General features: G+C 44.5%; 1 protein-coding gene across 6 annotated transcripts in view; it reads right to left on the bottom strand.

Annotated features, from left to right (window-relative positions):
• Positions 1 to 16,455, bottom strand: part of RASGRP1 (RAS guanyl releasing protein 1) — a 74,884-nt gene that overhangs the window by 28,110 nt on the left and 30,319 nt on the right. For all 6 annotated transcript variants that reach the window (XM_049897649.1, XM_049897650.1, XM_049897652.1 and 3 more), the window contains one exon: positions 7,868 to 7,973. In XM_049897649.1, the coding sequence (XP_049753606.1) occupies positions 7,868 to 7,973 (106 nt within the window). The remainder of the gene's footprint in view (positions 1 to 7,867; positions 7,974 to 16,455) is intronic.

Here is a 16,455-nt window from a genome sequence, read left to right as displayed (position 1 = left end):
CAGGAGAAGGCTGCTGTTCCTAAGAATATTGGAGAATAGCAAGATCCCATGAAGTTCATGTCTTCAGAGACACGGTCAAGCCTTTGAGAGCTGGAACTCCACAGGACGGCCTTGTTTTTCTGGGTCTTACAAGTTTCCCGCCTTTGACAGGGTACAGTCTTAAACACTTTTCTGTCTCTCTCTGTAAGTGGAAGATATTTGAGTTTTCCTTCCCTGACAGGTTTCTACCTTACACACATTCTGGCTTTTGCAGGTTTTACTGTATATGGAAAGAATATTTATTTAAGAACAAAAGATTTGCAAAATCCAATCCAGTGATGAACCTGGGTGGATCCTGCCATCTCCCATTGGCAGACAGAAGAATCAGGCTACATGGACTGTGTGCTCTGCAAGACAATGCCCTCCTTAAGTTCTGAAAACCACGGCCTAATAACTGTAAAAGGAGCCCTGGTGGCGCAACGGTTAAGTGTTAACTAAAAGGTTGGTGGTTTGAACCCACCTAGCGGCTCGCTGGGAGAAAGACCTGATGATCTGCTCATGTACAAGATTACAGCCAAGAAAACCCTATGGGGCAGTGCTACGCTGTCACATGGGTGGCTATGAGTTGGAATCAATTCAGTACACACAACAACACAACAGTAACTGAGATAGGATTCAGTGACTCCCATCAAGGTCACTGACAGGGACCCAGTGAGCAATCCAGCAGAGATCTCAATGAACTGGGATGGCAGCAGTCTTCTTTAGGTGTCTAGGTGCCTGTTTTAACCCTTGGAAAATTTGGAGTTTAAGATAGGAAAGTAAAAATAGTCAAAATCATAGTGCTGATGTTTTGTATTAGGAAGTAAACTGTGCATTTTGAAATTTTACATGCCTGTAATTTGTAATTTTTTTTTAATATTTAAAAGCATATTAGAATGAAAGCCTTGAAACTTCAATTTGGAACATATAATTGGTTGATTTAGACTTGTGGTTTTAAATTGAAATCTTATTAAGTTTATGCATAGCTTTGAATATCTAAGATATGTTAGCATTACTGTTGATGACTTTATTAGAGTTATAAAAATTATTCAGAATTCAGGAAGGCTTTTGAAGGATTTAAGAATAATCTAAGATGTTAAATTCATAATTGCAGTTTAAAGCCACAGAGTATATTTAATTAATTAGCATTTTTCAAGTTAACCAAGCATATTTCAAGACTCCTTAAAAGCTTGGTGAAACATGCTAGGCTTATGGGAAGAAAAATAAGATTTGCAAGCTAAACTTAAAAACTGTAAAGAAGAACTATGGTTGTGAAATTTGTCATTTTAATAAAGTGATTTCTAATTTAAATAATTAAATTTTGAATAGTTTTACTGCCTATAAAATCTGTCCTTTAGAGCACCAAACAAAATAAAAAAAAACAAACAAAACCTCCCCACATCAACAGGCAAATTTCATAAATTTAGGTGTTCAGATGCCTGCCTTTCTTGGGTGTAACAGGTAAGAGTGAGAATGAGATTTTACATTTCTTTATGCCAGACCATTAAGAAAATACATCACTTCACTTCAAAGAGATTCAAGTGTAAGGTACATTCAAGGTAACGATTTCCCAATTTCTTCATTGCAAATACTTTTTTCAACAACATTAGTGTTGACTATACATGTGGACCTTGCCAGGTGGAGTACACTGGAATCGATTCAACTACATCTGTGGAAAGAGATGATGGAGAAGCTCAATATCATCAGTCAGAACAAGACCAGGGGCCAACTATGGAACAGACCATCAACTGCTCATATGCAAGTTCAAGCTGAAGCTGAAGAAAATTACAGCAAGTCCATGAAAGCCAAAGTACGACCTTGAGTATATCCCACCTGAATTTAAAGACCATCTCAAGAACAGATTTAACGTATTGAACACTAATGACTGAAGACCAGACGAGCTGTGGAGTGACATCAAGGACCTCATATGCGAAGAAAGAGAAAGGTCATTAAAAAGACAGGAAAGAAAGAAAACACCAAAATGGATGTCAGAAGAGACTCTGAAACTTGCTTCTGAACACAGGGTAGCTAAAGCGAATGGAAGAACTGATCACATACAGGAGCTCAAAAGAAGATTTCACAGGGCGGCTTGAGGAGACAAAGTATCATAGTGGAATGTGAAAAGACCTGAAGTTAGAAAACCAAAAGGGGATATGCTCAACATTTCTCAAGGTGAAAGAACTGAAGAAAAAATTCAAGCCTCAAGTTGTAATACTGAAGGATCCTATAGGGAAAATACTAAACAATGCAGGAAGCGTCAAAAGAAGATGGAAGGAATACTACAAAAAAGAATTAGTCAGTGTTCAACCATTTCAGGAGGAAGCATATGACCACAAACCGATGGCACTGAAGGAAAAAGTCCAAGCTGCAATGAAGGGAATGGTGAAAAACAAGGGTCCAGGAATTGAGGGACTACTAATTGAGATGTTTCAACAAACGGATACAGCTCTGGAGATGCTCACTCGTCTGTGTCAAGAAATTTGGAAAACAGCTTCCAGACCAATCAACTGGAAGGGATGCGTATTTGTGCTCATTCCAAAGAAAGGTGATACAACAGACTGTGGAGATTACTGCACAATATCATAAATATCACACACAAGTAAAATTTTGATGAAGATCATTCAAAAGCAGTTGCAGCAGTATATCGGCAGGGAACTGCCAAAAGTTCAAGGCAGATTCAGAAGAGGACATGGAACGAGATCTATCATTGCTGATGTCAGATGGATCCTGGCTGAAAGCGGAGAATACCAGAAAGATGTTTACCTGTGTTTTATTGACTATGCAAAGGCGTGAGATTGCGTGGATCATAACAAATTAGGGTAACATTTCGAAGAATGGGAATTCCAGAACACTTAACTGTGCTCATGAGGACCCTGTACATGCATCAAGAGGCAGTCATTCCAACAGAACAAGGGGATACTGTGTGGTTTAAAGTCAGGAAAGGTGTGTGTCAGGGCTGTGTCCTTTCACCATACTTATTTAATCTGTATGCTGAGCAACAATCGGAGAAGCTGGACTACATGAAGAAGAATTCAGCGTGAGAACTGGAGTAAGATGCATTAATAACTTAGGATATGCAGATGACACAACCTTGCTTGCTTAAAATGAGGAGGACTTGAAGCACTTATGCTCCTTAGAAGCAAGGATGGCAAGACTTCGTCTCAAGTACTTTGGACACGTTATGAGGAGGAACCAGTCTCTGGAGAAGGACATCATGCTTGGTAAAGTAGAGGGTCATTGAAAAAGAGGAAAACCCTGAAGGAGATGGATTGACACAGTGGCTGCAACAATGGGCTCGGGCATAATGATCGTGAGGATGGTGCAGGACCAGGCAGTGTTTCATTTTCTTGTACGTAGGGTCGCTATGTGTTGGAACCATCTCGATGGCACCTAACAACAATAACAACAACATTTTTATTATTTGATCTAAGTGTTGAACTTTTTTTCTTCCTTTGTAAAGGAGGAAGGCATAATAAACGCTCTTCTCTTTAAAAGCAACTAAGTGGATATATTAAATCAACATGGTGACTTTTACTGTGGAGTTTGTCTTCCTCTACCATTGCTCCTTATTTTTCCCTTTAAATGTCCATTCTGACAGTGCATGCTGACTGCGTTTGGGGCAGTGCCATCTGCGTAAACCCAGTGTCATTCTACAAGTGAGCGCTGAGTGCGTGGGGCACTCAGAACGCCATTCGTAAGGGCAGGTACAGAAGCCTCCTGGAGACATAAGAGCCCGTCTGCCAAAGCACAGGTAACCGGCTGTTTCTCAGCTTCAGGAGATGAAGCAAACATCCAGCAGGAGCTAGAGAGAGGCGAGTAAATGAGAGGCTCAGGGGTCTGATCTGGGAAAAACTTCACTGCTTCCTGAAAGCCTCAGACTCCACACCTTTTTTCTTCTCGGCATAGCCAGTGCTATGGCTATGAAGTACAAGTAATAGTTCTGGCTGTACTTTTCAGGCATACAAACTATTCAAAACATGCTTTTAAATTTATTTCTATCTTTTAATAATGGCCTAATATGAAAACATCTGAGTTTATTTAACTAACAATTCTATTACTACCAGGTCAGAGAACAGGGAAATTAAGTGTGAAGGAAGAATTGTTTTGCTTTAAAAATTTAACCTGTGTTTCTATTACCCGAACCAAAAAAACCAAACCCACTGCTGTAGAGTTGATTCTGACTCATAGTGACCCTTTAGGACAGAGCAGAACTGCCCCATCCCTATGGTTTCCAAGGAGTAGCTGGTGGATTCAAACTGCCGACCTTTTGGTTAGCAGCTGAGCCCTTAACCACTGTGCCACCAGAGCTCCAGTTTCTATTACAGGAGGTCTTATTTCATATTCTCTTCTTAGCATTCCTTCCCACATCCCAAGTTACCTCTTAATCTGAGCAAAGTTGGGGCACAGGAGCCCAGATTCCTCACATAAATGTTAATGAGAACTATAGAAAAAGTATCCCAATGTTTTGTACCCATAGTAATTCAACATTTATTGACCCCTAGAACCAAGAAGGAAACCCTGGTGGCGTAATGGTTAAGAGCTACAGCTGCTAACCAAAAGGTCAGCAGTTTCAATCTACCAGGCACTCCCTGGCAACTCTATGGGGGCAGTTCTACTCTGTCCCGTACAGTCGCTATGAGTCGGACTCGACTCGATGGCAAAGGGTTTGGTTTTTTCTTTTTTAAGAACCAAGAAAACCCTATGGTGCAGTTCTACTCTGTAACACATGGGGTCTCCACGAGTTGGAACGGACTCAACAGCAACCATGAGATGAGACGGCACAGGACCAGTAGGCACTTCATTCTGTTATACATAAGATTGTTGTGAGTCGGATCTGACTCTACGGTAACCAACAGCAATAACCACAACAACAACCACGAGATGTCCACTCAGCTCCATTCCAGAGAGCACAGATAAATAAGCCTTGGTCCCTGCCCCTGAGAAACACAGAGGCTCATGGGAAAGGCAGGCTAGGAAACAGGTAAGGTTATAATAGGGTGTGCCAAGGGTTATATCAGATGTATTTTTAAAAGGGAGAGGGCTGGGATAGTCAGGGAAAACTTCAGAGAGGCGTCTGAGAAAGAGAATTTACCAGGCAAAGGAGGAGGAAAAGGCATTTCAGGCACAGGAATTGTGAAAGGGCTTGTTACGTCTGGTGTGTTAAGAAGTTCACTGTGGAGGGACAAGGGCTCCTGAGAGAGCTTTAGGACAAAGCAGGAGGGACATCGGGGTCAGACTGTGGAGGGTCTTTGCCTGCTGAGCTGAGGGGTTTGAACTTAACCCTGTGCTTTGTTGAGGCTCTGAAGTGGTGGCCTACTCCATTTCCTTTTTAGGAAAATACCTTTGGGAGTCACGTGAATAATGAACTGGAGGGGACCTGCTGATCTAGCTGCTGAAATTTCCCTTCTTCCTTTGTAAAAGGGAAAGGCACAGTTAGTACAGTTCTCTTTAAAAACAACTAAGTGGATAGGTGAAATCTACATGGTGACTTTTATGCAGTTTATCTTCCTGCCCCATTGTTCTTTCTCTTTAAATGTCCATTCTTACAGTGCATGTGGAAACCACATAGCTAAGAAGACCCACACAGGAACAGAGGCCTAGGAGAGAGAATGCCAGGAAAATGGAAGGAGGAGACCAAGTAAGAGTCAGTCGTTTCTGAAGTAGAATCCCTAGGGTTAGGTGGCAGACTGGGTAGGAGGGGAAAGGCAGGGAGGAGGCAAGAGGGCTTCAGTTGTTTCCAGTTTGGGCAGTTGGATGGATGATGACACAGTTAACTGAAACCAAAAGTGAAAATACAGGCGGTGAAGCAGAGTTAGTGGAGTAGTAGTTGGGACGTGGGGGTGGGGAGCTAACGAGTTATGTTTTGAACATATTAAGACAGAAGCATCTGCAGGACAAACTAGTCCCAGCCTTAAAAAAATGGTTTGAGTTAGAGAGACAGAGACTTGATAGTCATCAGCACAGAGGAATAGTGGCGGGAATCCTGGTAAGAAATCACCCAGGGAAAGGAAGTAGAGTGGGAAGAAAACCAGGACATTATCCCCATGTTTAAAAGGTGCTCAAAGACACTAGATGGAGAAGGGATGGCCATAGAGGTAGGAGAGCCTGAGGCTGCAGCTCTTGGAACCCTGGAGGGAGAGTGAATGGGCAGGGGTGTCAGTAAATGCCTGATGTTCTGCGAGGTCAACTTAAACCAGGATGGAAAAAGCTGCTGGTGGCACTTAGGACGTCACTGGTGACGTTGCAGGAAAGTACAGGGGTGAAAACCATGGTCGAGTCTAGGAGTGAGTGGGAGTTGAGGACTGGAGACAGTGAGTACAGACTATTTTAAGAAGTTTGTCCATCAAATTTCTAACCCTAACAATTGAATGGAGGGGAGGTACGCTTGAGAGTTTATTTTTAGGTTTGGGGTTCTTGAATATATTTTAGGCTGAGGAGGAGGTAGAGCTTACAACTTCAGGAGAGAGAGGAGATAACCTACGGGGTAAGACTCTGACAGGTGTGTGTGTTGAGGGGAGGGTTAGGATGGGAGAGTGGATCCATTCCACCAGGTGGCGGGGGACACCCAGTGGTGAACCAAGGGCCAGGAGGTCAGAGCTGTCAGCCCTGGGTATAATTTAGTACTTAGGCCAACAAATAATTTTTTCAGGGAGAAGTATTTAATCACTGACGTTGTTAAGAATTGCCAGCGCATGGAGTTAATAAAAAGCAGACAGACTTTGAGTCAGTTTCATTACAGTTTTTAAATTCTCTGCAGACAAACCAAACCAAACCTGTTGCCGTTGAGTCGATTCCGACTCATAGCGACCCTAAAGAACAGAGTAGAACTGCCCCATAGGGTTTCCAAGGAGCGCCTGGTGGATTTGAACTGCTGACCTTTTTGGCTAGCAGATGTAGCTTTAAACCACTACACCACCACGGTCTCCTCTGCAGACAAAGCAGCCCCTTATTACCTGCACCTCCTATTACGTGGGCCTCTCCTAGCACTCTGCCCTTAGTATGTCCTTTGAGATGAGAGCTAAGGATGTATGAGTAGATTTACAGGAAGGATTCAGTCCTGATGGCTTTTATGCTTTCTGCGTACCATAAGATGAAAAGGGGGGTCAGAAGAGTGGCAAAGGATTAGAACAGCCTCAAGTCATGACTCAGTACCAGCTACCCGGGCCTCAGGTGCTAAACCGTCTCACCCCACCTACAGCCCTATCTTCGTCGGGACGCTGGCTTACAGTGTTATCAGTGAAAGGGAGAAGGCAGGCGCTTTGTTCCTCCTACCCCCCTCACACCCCACAAGAAGGTGGAAACACAGCAGGGTTTGCTTGGCACACAGTTACTGTCTCTGCCTGCAGCAATAAGCCACAGCAGATTCTCCAGACGCTGTGACATCGGGAAGCTTTCTTCAGATCCTTGAGAAGCTTGAAGAATTGGACGGGAAAGCCAGGACCAAATTTGTCATTTGAGTCACGCGTGCATCCTTGTCAGTTTGCATAGGATGAATGTGAATTTTGATTACGCTACAGGAAAAGCATTTTTTACTAGCAACAGATAGTGAAGGAGATGGCGTTTGCATGTTGATTTCTTTGACTGCCCCTCAGAACAATCAGCATGAATTATATCGCCACCTCTGACAGAAGACATACGTGTGTGCACATGCACACACACACACATACACACGGTGTCCCCCTTGAAAAGACATACAAACCCATTTACCACTCAGGGTTATTCTAAACTAATAAAAATGAAAGTATACTTCAAAGAAAGTTTGACAGCAATACAAATTTCAAGGCACTTCTGAATGAATTCGTTCAAAAGCTGCCATTTTGGGATTCCCAGGCACTGTCCTAAAGGATATAGAGAGATGACTTTCTGGAGCAGCTCAGCAGAGGAGATGATAATTCGGTGCATGGTCAGCATGACTTGCAGCAGCTGGTTACTTCGACACAGGTTTCCATCTGCATCTGGAGACAAAGAGCAGCATCTGGGTTAGGCAGGACACCTGACAACCCTCCATGACTCCCTGCGCATTACACCGTGACTCATCCCTACCTTCTTTGCTTTTCTTATCCTTTGTTATGGTCTCTCCTTCCCAAAATGTCCGTTTTCATGCTCATTAACCAACCACCCCCCCCACCCCCCACAAAGGTGGCAAAATCTTGGAAAAGGGATGAAACTTGCATCGGTACACTTGAGTCTTCGTTAAAAGCAGAAGCAGCTCCAGGTTTTGTGGGGCCTAAAGTCCATACAACTGGGCGGTGGGGGAGGGGGTCCTCTCTGATGTTAGAGTGAGAAAGGTACAGTCTTAGTAATTGTGGTGCAAAGACTACGTTTGCAGATCTTACATATGAACATAGGCATACGTTTCCAGGCCTCCCCAGGGTCTTGGAAGGGGCAAGAGATGGGCCCTGAAATGTAAGCTTCCATAGTTTCGTGAACAATGTACCTCTGGATGGAAATAAAGGAGGAAGGCTGTAGGCAAACATTACATTTGGAGGTTATTTATGGATTACAAGTATCCATGATGACTTGACTCAAAGAGCATGCTTAGCTAGGTTTTGCAAATCCCACCTGGTGTCAAATAATAAGATGCATTCTATACACTGGCATGGGGTATACAGATCCCCCCTGAAGTGGTTTTCAAAATCTTTTCAACATTAATGGCATGAAGTGCCAGGGGCTGTGCTGGCTACTCCATGCCAGATCTCGTCTCTGTTCTTCTAGACTCACGTAGGCTGCATCACCCAGGCTCCCTTGCTAGCTGGCTTTCAGCTGGGTTCAGCCATTGGGAAGCACCAGCAAGAGAAGGGAGGAGAGAGAGGTCTGGAGAGTTCTTTCTCACTCCCTCTCTGCTTTGGCACCATGTTCTTGATAGTAGCTATATGCTTTTTTGATGAATAATCACAGTGGTTGGCCCCTCTTCCATGGCACCAGCTCTCACTGGACTCTAGTAACTATTCACCCCCTTCGACCCTCTGGGTGGTAATGACTTGGGCTGCTGAGAGCCGCTGGGTGCAACATCTTATCATCCCATTTTTATCTCTAAGTAGTCCCTTCATTAAAGTGTCTTCATTTAAACAGTGAATTCTGTCTCCTGGTGGGACCTTGAATGATTCAGGAGAATAGTATCAAAAGAAAGAATACATTAGAATTGGTTTGTCAAATGTATAGCTCTTTAAAATACATTATACAAAAGGGTTTATCATTTTTATTCTTTTCTGAGTGTACCAAACGGTAAATGAAGGACATAGTACGTTTGGGCTTGGGTTAGATGTCCTGGCTCATGCTCACCTGATGACCTAAAATCATACTTCATTGAGAAAATATAAGCAAACTGACAGCATCAACTCACCTTCCCATCACCAAATCCACCAACTCACCCACATTCCATTACCCTTCTCCCTGCCGTGCCCTGTCACCATGGAAGGCCTTTCAGAGGCTAATGCTTCCACCGTGGTCTGGGTCTGCTCCTTTCCCAGGGATGCCGACCCCGCATTTATCCACTTTCCGTCTTGCAATATTAACTTCTCTCTCTCTTTTTCTTTCTCTACTGGTTTGCTTCTGTTGGCATTTAAATGTGCTCTAGTAGGGCCTACTTTATCATGCTTGGTAAACTAGAGGGTCAGCGAAAAAGAAGACGCCCCTCGACGAGATGGACGGACACAGTGGCTGCAACAATGGGCTCCAACGTAATGATTGTGAGGATGCCACAGGACCGGGCAGTGTTCTGTTCTGTTGTACGTAGGGTCAATACGAGTCAGAACCAACTCGACAGTACCTAACAACAACAACATCGCCCACTTAAAACAAAATTAAAGAGAAACTCTCATTCTCTCTAGCTATCTCTTTATTTCTCTGTTCCCCTTTTCAGTAAAATCTCACTGTCATCACTTTTCTACTTACTATTCGCTTTTCAGTCATCCTGTTTTGACCCGTCTCCAGTATTCTACTACATCTTTGATTTTCAAGGTCTCCAACCAGCTCTAAATTGCCAAATCCAAGAGTTAATTCCCTGTCCTCATCTTCCCTCATGACTCAGTGGCACTCAACCCAAGTTCTGTCTCTCTCGTTCCTGAATACTCTCTTCTCTTGGCTCCCGTAGCCCCACACTCTCTCAGCTTCTCAGGCTTTTTTTTCTGTCTTCTCTTCCTCTGTGAAGATTTTAAATGCCAGTGTGCTCCGGGGCTTAGTCCTCGTCCTGCTTCTTTTTCAAACATTCTCTCCCTTGGTGAACTCATCTAGTCCTTTGGCTAAAATACCACCTAGATGCTGATCACTGCCAAGCTTATAGTTTCAGCCTACCCAGCAGCTTACTTAGCATATCCACTTAGATGTCTAAGTGGCATTTCAAACTTCAGTTATTGAAACAAAACTCTTGATCTCTCCTTCCTCCCACCCCCAACCTATCCCTCTCCATGCTTCCCCATTTTAGGAAATGGCACCACCAACCATCCTCTCAGTTACCAAAGCTAAACTCTCATTTTCCCTCACATCCAATCCATCAGCAAGTCTTGATTCTATTTCCAAAATCTCTTGCACACCTGCCCATTTCTTCCCATCTCAGCCAGCATCCTAGTTGTAGCTGGCACGGTGATGTAGTGACCTAATTGATCTCCCTGCTTCACTCCTGTTCTCTTACAACCCATTCTCCACACGGTAGCCAGGAGTAAGCCGCTAAAACCCGTAAATCAGGTCATGTGTTTAATATACTTATTCCTGAACACTTTTGTGAAACTCTGGTGAAAAACAGGGGAATCTGTGAAATATCTTGGTAGGTTATGCATTAGAATTTTCATATAAGTTATGGACACAGCCCTAGGCTTATTCAGTACGGACAGGATCTAGGACTTGCCACCTCAACGTTCCTTTGTGGCTGGCTAGCATCTCTCCATGGGTGGTCATATCTGAGGAAAAGGGGCTTGGATATATCCTGGCTGAGATCAAGTCATTTATGGAAGAATTCAAGGACCTAAACGGGTTTACTATGGAGAAGAAAAGACTCAGGAGAGATGCTGAAATTGTCTCAAATATTTGAAGTGTTATTTGAAGGTTTAGACTTGTTCTTCAGGGCCACAAAGGCAGAACCAGAGCCAATGGATGAAAGAAGCTACCAAAACAAAAAAACAATTCTGACTCATAGTGACTCTATAGGACGGAGTAGAACTGCCGACATTTTGGTCAGAGGCTGAGTTCGTAACCACTGCGCCATAATTGGGCTTAACTTGTGGCAGAAAATTCTAACCAGTACAATGGCCCAACAATGGAAGCATTCTCATCACAGAGGCATTCAAAAGGAGGCTGGAGAGGCTTGAACTGATATTTAATAATCATTATTGTAATTGGTATAGCAGCTATTGTTTATTAAAGTCCCACTAAATACCAGGGGCTATGCTAAGCACTTTAACAATGTTATTTCTACCTCTCACAACAACCCTGCAATGTTGATATTGTTCACAATTTACAGCTGAGGAAATGAAATCTCAGCAAGATTAGGGAATTCATTCTAGGTCAAAGAGACAGTGAGTGAAGAGCTAGGATCTGGCCTCGCATCCGTTTGATTCCAGAACCCCTGCTCTTTCCACTACACCCGGCTGCAGGCTGCATGACCACTTATCAGGACGGGGGATTCAAGTATTAAGTGGGGGGTAATATCAACGAGCTTCAAGATCTCTTCCGGTTCCTAGGGCTACAAATCTAAGAGATGCCGCTGGGATATCAGGGAACCAGTGCATATTTGGCAGAATAGCTTTTGTCCTCTGATAATTCCTGAAAACGTTTGTAAGCTTTGGTTGATCGATATTGCTCATTAAAGTTGCCTTTAAGCTAAGAACCCAGGGTGCCGCGCCAAGGTTCACAGTCATATCACACTTCACTTTTACCTAGCACCCTTTCTTCCACAGGGTTTCAGTGCCTTTCCCACACTGTGGCTTGTTAATACTCACATAGTCTCTGTAGGGGTGAGGGCTGGCAAATGGTTAAGGCCGGGAGGGATGACTCATTCAGCAAGGGGAGGCAAAGAAGGGGTGAGGGAATGAGCAGAGAAAAACGCTCCATTGCTACACCGAGGTCCAGAACTCCATTTCCTCTCCCTTCCGTGTTCTTCAACAACAGAATGCCTTGATGTACCTCACCCTCACCAACATCTCTCCCCTACACAACCCTCCACCTCTCCACCGCCTCATCGGGGATGCAGACCCTGTCTGCCTTCATCTTACAGAGTGTGCGCTTATTCCTTCCAAGGGGAAGAGCTTCCCTTTTAAAGTTATATTTTCAAAATGGGTGGTCAAGGGGACAATACCTTCTAGACTGCTGGATTTTATTTTGATATTGTGATATAACTGCTGTAAGTGGATTTGAACATTTCAATGAATAATTTCATCTTGTTTGCATCTTTAGGTTTTTAAAAATGTAGGGTGTCTTGTTAAAAATTCTAATAAATACATAAAATGTGCAATGCAAAATAAAACATGCATATTTTTCCATTTCCATCTGGCTCTCTTTGCACTTCAGGGAAAGTCTTCTTTAACAGGTTGAAACCTCAGTGAAGTACAAAATGTCAATCTCACATACTCTAGCACTTGACCTGGGGAGTAAGGAATGCTGCTAGAGAAGTGCACTAGTTAAAGACCCACCCAACCTGTGGACCATTTGTTCCACAGCATAAACAGAAAAGCCATGTGGCTTCTGGACAGTCACTTATCTTGGAGCCAACCACCCATTTCCCACCATTAGACTCAGAATCTCAGAGTGGAAACGACTGTAGACATCTTTTGCCCCCAACCTTCTATTCAGTTCATCACAGTAAGTGGCTGTCTAGTCTCTCTGTACGCCCCCAGGAGAGGGTGCAGCTCCTTCACTACTCTACACAGCAACTTTTCATTCTACTTTAGTTAAAAAAAAAAAAAATTGCAGAATTAACAAGTATTGATGGTTAATTTACTCTGTACAAGGCACTGTTGTTATTGTTCCCGTTGCCGTCAAGTCAATTCCGACTCATAGTGACCCTACAGGACAAAGTAGAACTGCCCGATAGGGTTTCCAAGGAGCAGTTGCTAATTCAAGCTGCTGACCTTTTGGTTAGCAGCCGAGTTCTTAACCACTGTGCCACCAGGGCTCCATTGTTATTGTTAGGTGCCATCAAGTTGGTTTTTGATTCACAGCAACACAAAGTGACAGAGTAAAACTGCCCCATAGGGTTTTCTAGGCTGTAATCTTCGCAGGGGAAACCCTGGTGGTGTAGTGCTTAAGTGCTACGGCTGCTAATCAAGAGGTTGGCAGTTCGAATCCTCCAGGCGCTCCTTGGAAACTCTATGGGACAGTTCTACTCCATCCTATACAGTTCCTATGAGCTGGAATCGACTCGACGATAGTGGGGCATTTTTTTTTTTTTTAAATCTTCGCAGGAGCAGATGGTCAAATGTTTTCTCCTACAGAGCCACTGGGTGGGTTCGAACCACCAACCTTTCAGTTAGCACATGAGCACTTAACTGTTGAGACACCAGGATCCCTTACAAGGCACTGTACTGGGGACCAAAGGATATGAAGAAAGCCCTTGTCACCAAGGAGCTTGCAATGTACTTGGGAAATAAGACACACATTCGAAATACCGAATAACATCAGACAGTAAAGTTAGGGGCAAAACCCATGAAGACTACACTGAATGAGGGTAAATTCAGAGAAGGAGGGATACTCTCCAGGTGGGCTGAGGAAGGATCTCAGATTATCTGTGGTAAGGTGACCCAGAACTGCAAGATTCAAGAGGTCATCTGGTCCAACTTCTGCCTCTAAACTGGCCTGTAAATTCTTTTCTTCCTTCCCTTGGCTAAGCCTTAAGTGAGGCGGCTGCCTCTGAGAGTAATGAACTGCTCCTAGCGATCAGGATCCTGGGAGAGCAAGCTCAGAAGGGCTGCGTTCCAGGCCCTGCTTTTTGCTGACAGGAGTTGGGGGCGATTCTCCTGAGAGGTGAAGCCTTCTCTAGGGGATGAAATGGAAATGATCCACTGCATAATGGACAGGAAACATGAAAACAAGTTTCCAACACCAGGGAGAAACTCCAGAACCGTCTTTTCTTCCCCTTTGTTTTGGTTTCCATGGAAATCTGTTGATGTGTGAAGGGATTTTGAGTGTACCAAAGGCAGAATGTCAGAAACTGTGTATGGAGGGCAGGCAAGCTGTCAGCATTGGGGACACGACATGAAATCACAGGTGTGTTGCAACCAGGGGCCAGAAAATGGTAATGGGAAAGCTAGGATCAGAAAAGTATGGCGGGCAACATGACCGACACAATTAATGTCACTGAACTGTACGTGTGAAGATTGGAAATGGCAACTGTTTCCTCACATATATATTTAGCACAATAAAAAAAAAAAAATCTATGGGGGTAGAGTTGGATCTACAGCCCACTGCAGGGCTAAAGCTGCTAATGGAGGTCAATATTTCCAGAAAGAAAGATAAACTGGATCCAAGCAGAACCTGACAAATACACACACAGAATTTTGAATGGATAAAATGCAATAAATAAGACCTACCTGACAGCAAGACCAAATTACTAGACTCAAATCCTGTTTGGAGAACGTACAAAATTTAGTGAGCTGAAAGTAAGTCCACTCGTTTTTTGTTTGTTTCATTTTTGTGTTAACAGTTGTAGCTGGAGTGGGAAGTGCACGTGAAGAAAGGAGGTGAACTCTCATACATGGTCTGAACTCTCATAGCTTGTTCCACCTGAGCAGCTACAACATGTAACCAGCGCCAACTGATCTTTTTCATCTCCAGCTCCTCAGGCCTGGAGGAGAACCACCAGGATAAAGCAAGTGATTGGCTCGGGATCAGGTTGCATATTGCAGGCAAGTTGGAGAATCAGGTTGCTGCCGGTGGGGTGCTGGTAAGAGTTGAACAGCCAGCTCTCCAGGAGGAGTGTGGGGAGGACCCTAATGCATAGTGTTTGCAGATTGCCGTGGTGTAAATACTCCCACTGCAGCCAATTTCAAGCTGCCAATGTGGAGGCGCACGCAGAGCTGGGGAGACAGGCTTGCTGTCAGCTCAGGTGCAGGCCATCTCATCAGCAGACCTAGGGTGGAAAGAGTTGCTGCTCTCTCAGGTCCCTGTTGTGGTCTCTCGTAGCTGGTCTGTGCAGCCTCCTTGCTCCCTGGGTGCTCCTGAACCCACTGTGCTCCTTACCTCACTCCTCATCTCAGGCCCATTAAGCAGAGATTTATCAAATCCGGGAATAGGGCTGGTCAGTGTCGCTTCTTCCTTGGCTGCCACCCAACCTTTAGGGGGTGATGATGATGGTGCAATGCCAAGGCCAAGGGCACACAGAAGGAAAAAAGCTGGCTACGGTTTGATCTAACTAGGCCTCCCTCCGCTCCTAGCCCAGAGAGAACAAGTACAACCTGTGCTTCCTCTCGCCAGTAGGATAGGTCCTTCTGTGCTCAGGGGGAGGAGCCCCAAGAAAGGTGGAGCAGGAAGGAAGGATAGAACTTTCAAGCTGTGAGGCATCTAGATGCACACACGCACGCGCACAAACGTGCATACAACGTGTACACGCACACACACAAACCATGCCTGAAACAGGTCAGCGGCTGCAGAACCACACTATTCTAGTGAAATAAAAACACCTGGTAACACTTTAAGAGGCCCAGGTGGTGCAGTGATTAAGCACTCCCCTGCTAACCAGAAGGCTGGCAGTTTAAACCCTCCAGCTGCTCTGCAGAAGAAAGATGTGGCAGTCTGCTCCCGTGAAGATCACAGCCTTGGAAACCCTGTGTGGCAGTTCTACTCTGTCCTACAGGGTCTCTATGAACTGGAACTGCATTTGGTTTTGTTTTTACAGCACTTTATGATCAATGGGCAGCTTCACTTGTGTTGAACTCTGTGTGGTAGCAGGGACTCCAGGCTCTATTTTAAGGATGAGGAGCCCAGGGCCAGAGCCTTGGCCATGGTCATGGGGATGGTAAATGGGGGCAAGCGGATGGGAGTGGGCAGCCGGCCGCCAGCCCAGGGCTCTTTCCTTGGTGCCTGCCTCCATCTTCTTGGTGTCTCCTCAGGGATTAGGTTAGTGGGGTTAAGACAAGTTATATTGGGAAGGGTGCTAACTTCTGGCCATCCATGCTGCAAGACTAACCCCTTACCCATGCTCCTACTCTGCACATCTCTTTCTCCCTAAGAAGTCTACACTCATATGGACCAACCTAGCTCTTCTCAGTACCTATGCCGCCCAATCGATTTCGACTCGTGGCAACCCCAAGTGTGCAGAGTACAACTGTGCTCCAGGGGGGTTTCAATGGCTGATTTTTCAAAAGCAGATCACCAGGCTTTTCTTCCGAGGCAACTCTTTCTTCCAAGGTGAACTCCAACCCAGCGTTGTACATACTCTAAAAATCCCCCTGGAGAGCCCAATCCTTAAACCCACTGCTCTTCTTGACATCGACACAACATACTACTAGC

Source organism: Elephas maximus, chromosome 10 (assembly GCF_024166365.1).
Source record: "Elephas maximus indicus isolate mEleMax1 chromosome 10, mEleMax1 primary haplotype, whole genome shotgun sequence".
Lineage (NCBI taxonomy): Eukaryota > Metazoa > Chordata > Mammalia > Proboscidea > Elephantidae > Elephas > Elephas maximus.
Note: the sequence above shows the minus strand (reverse complement) of the source record. Positions and strands in the feature narration are given on the sequence as shown.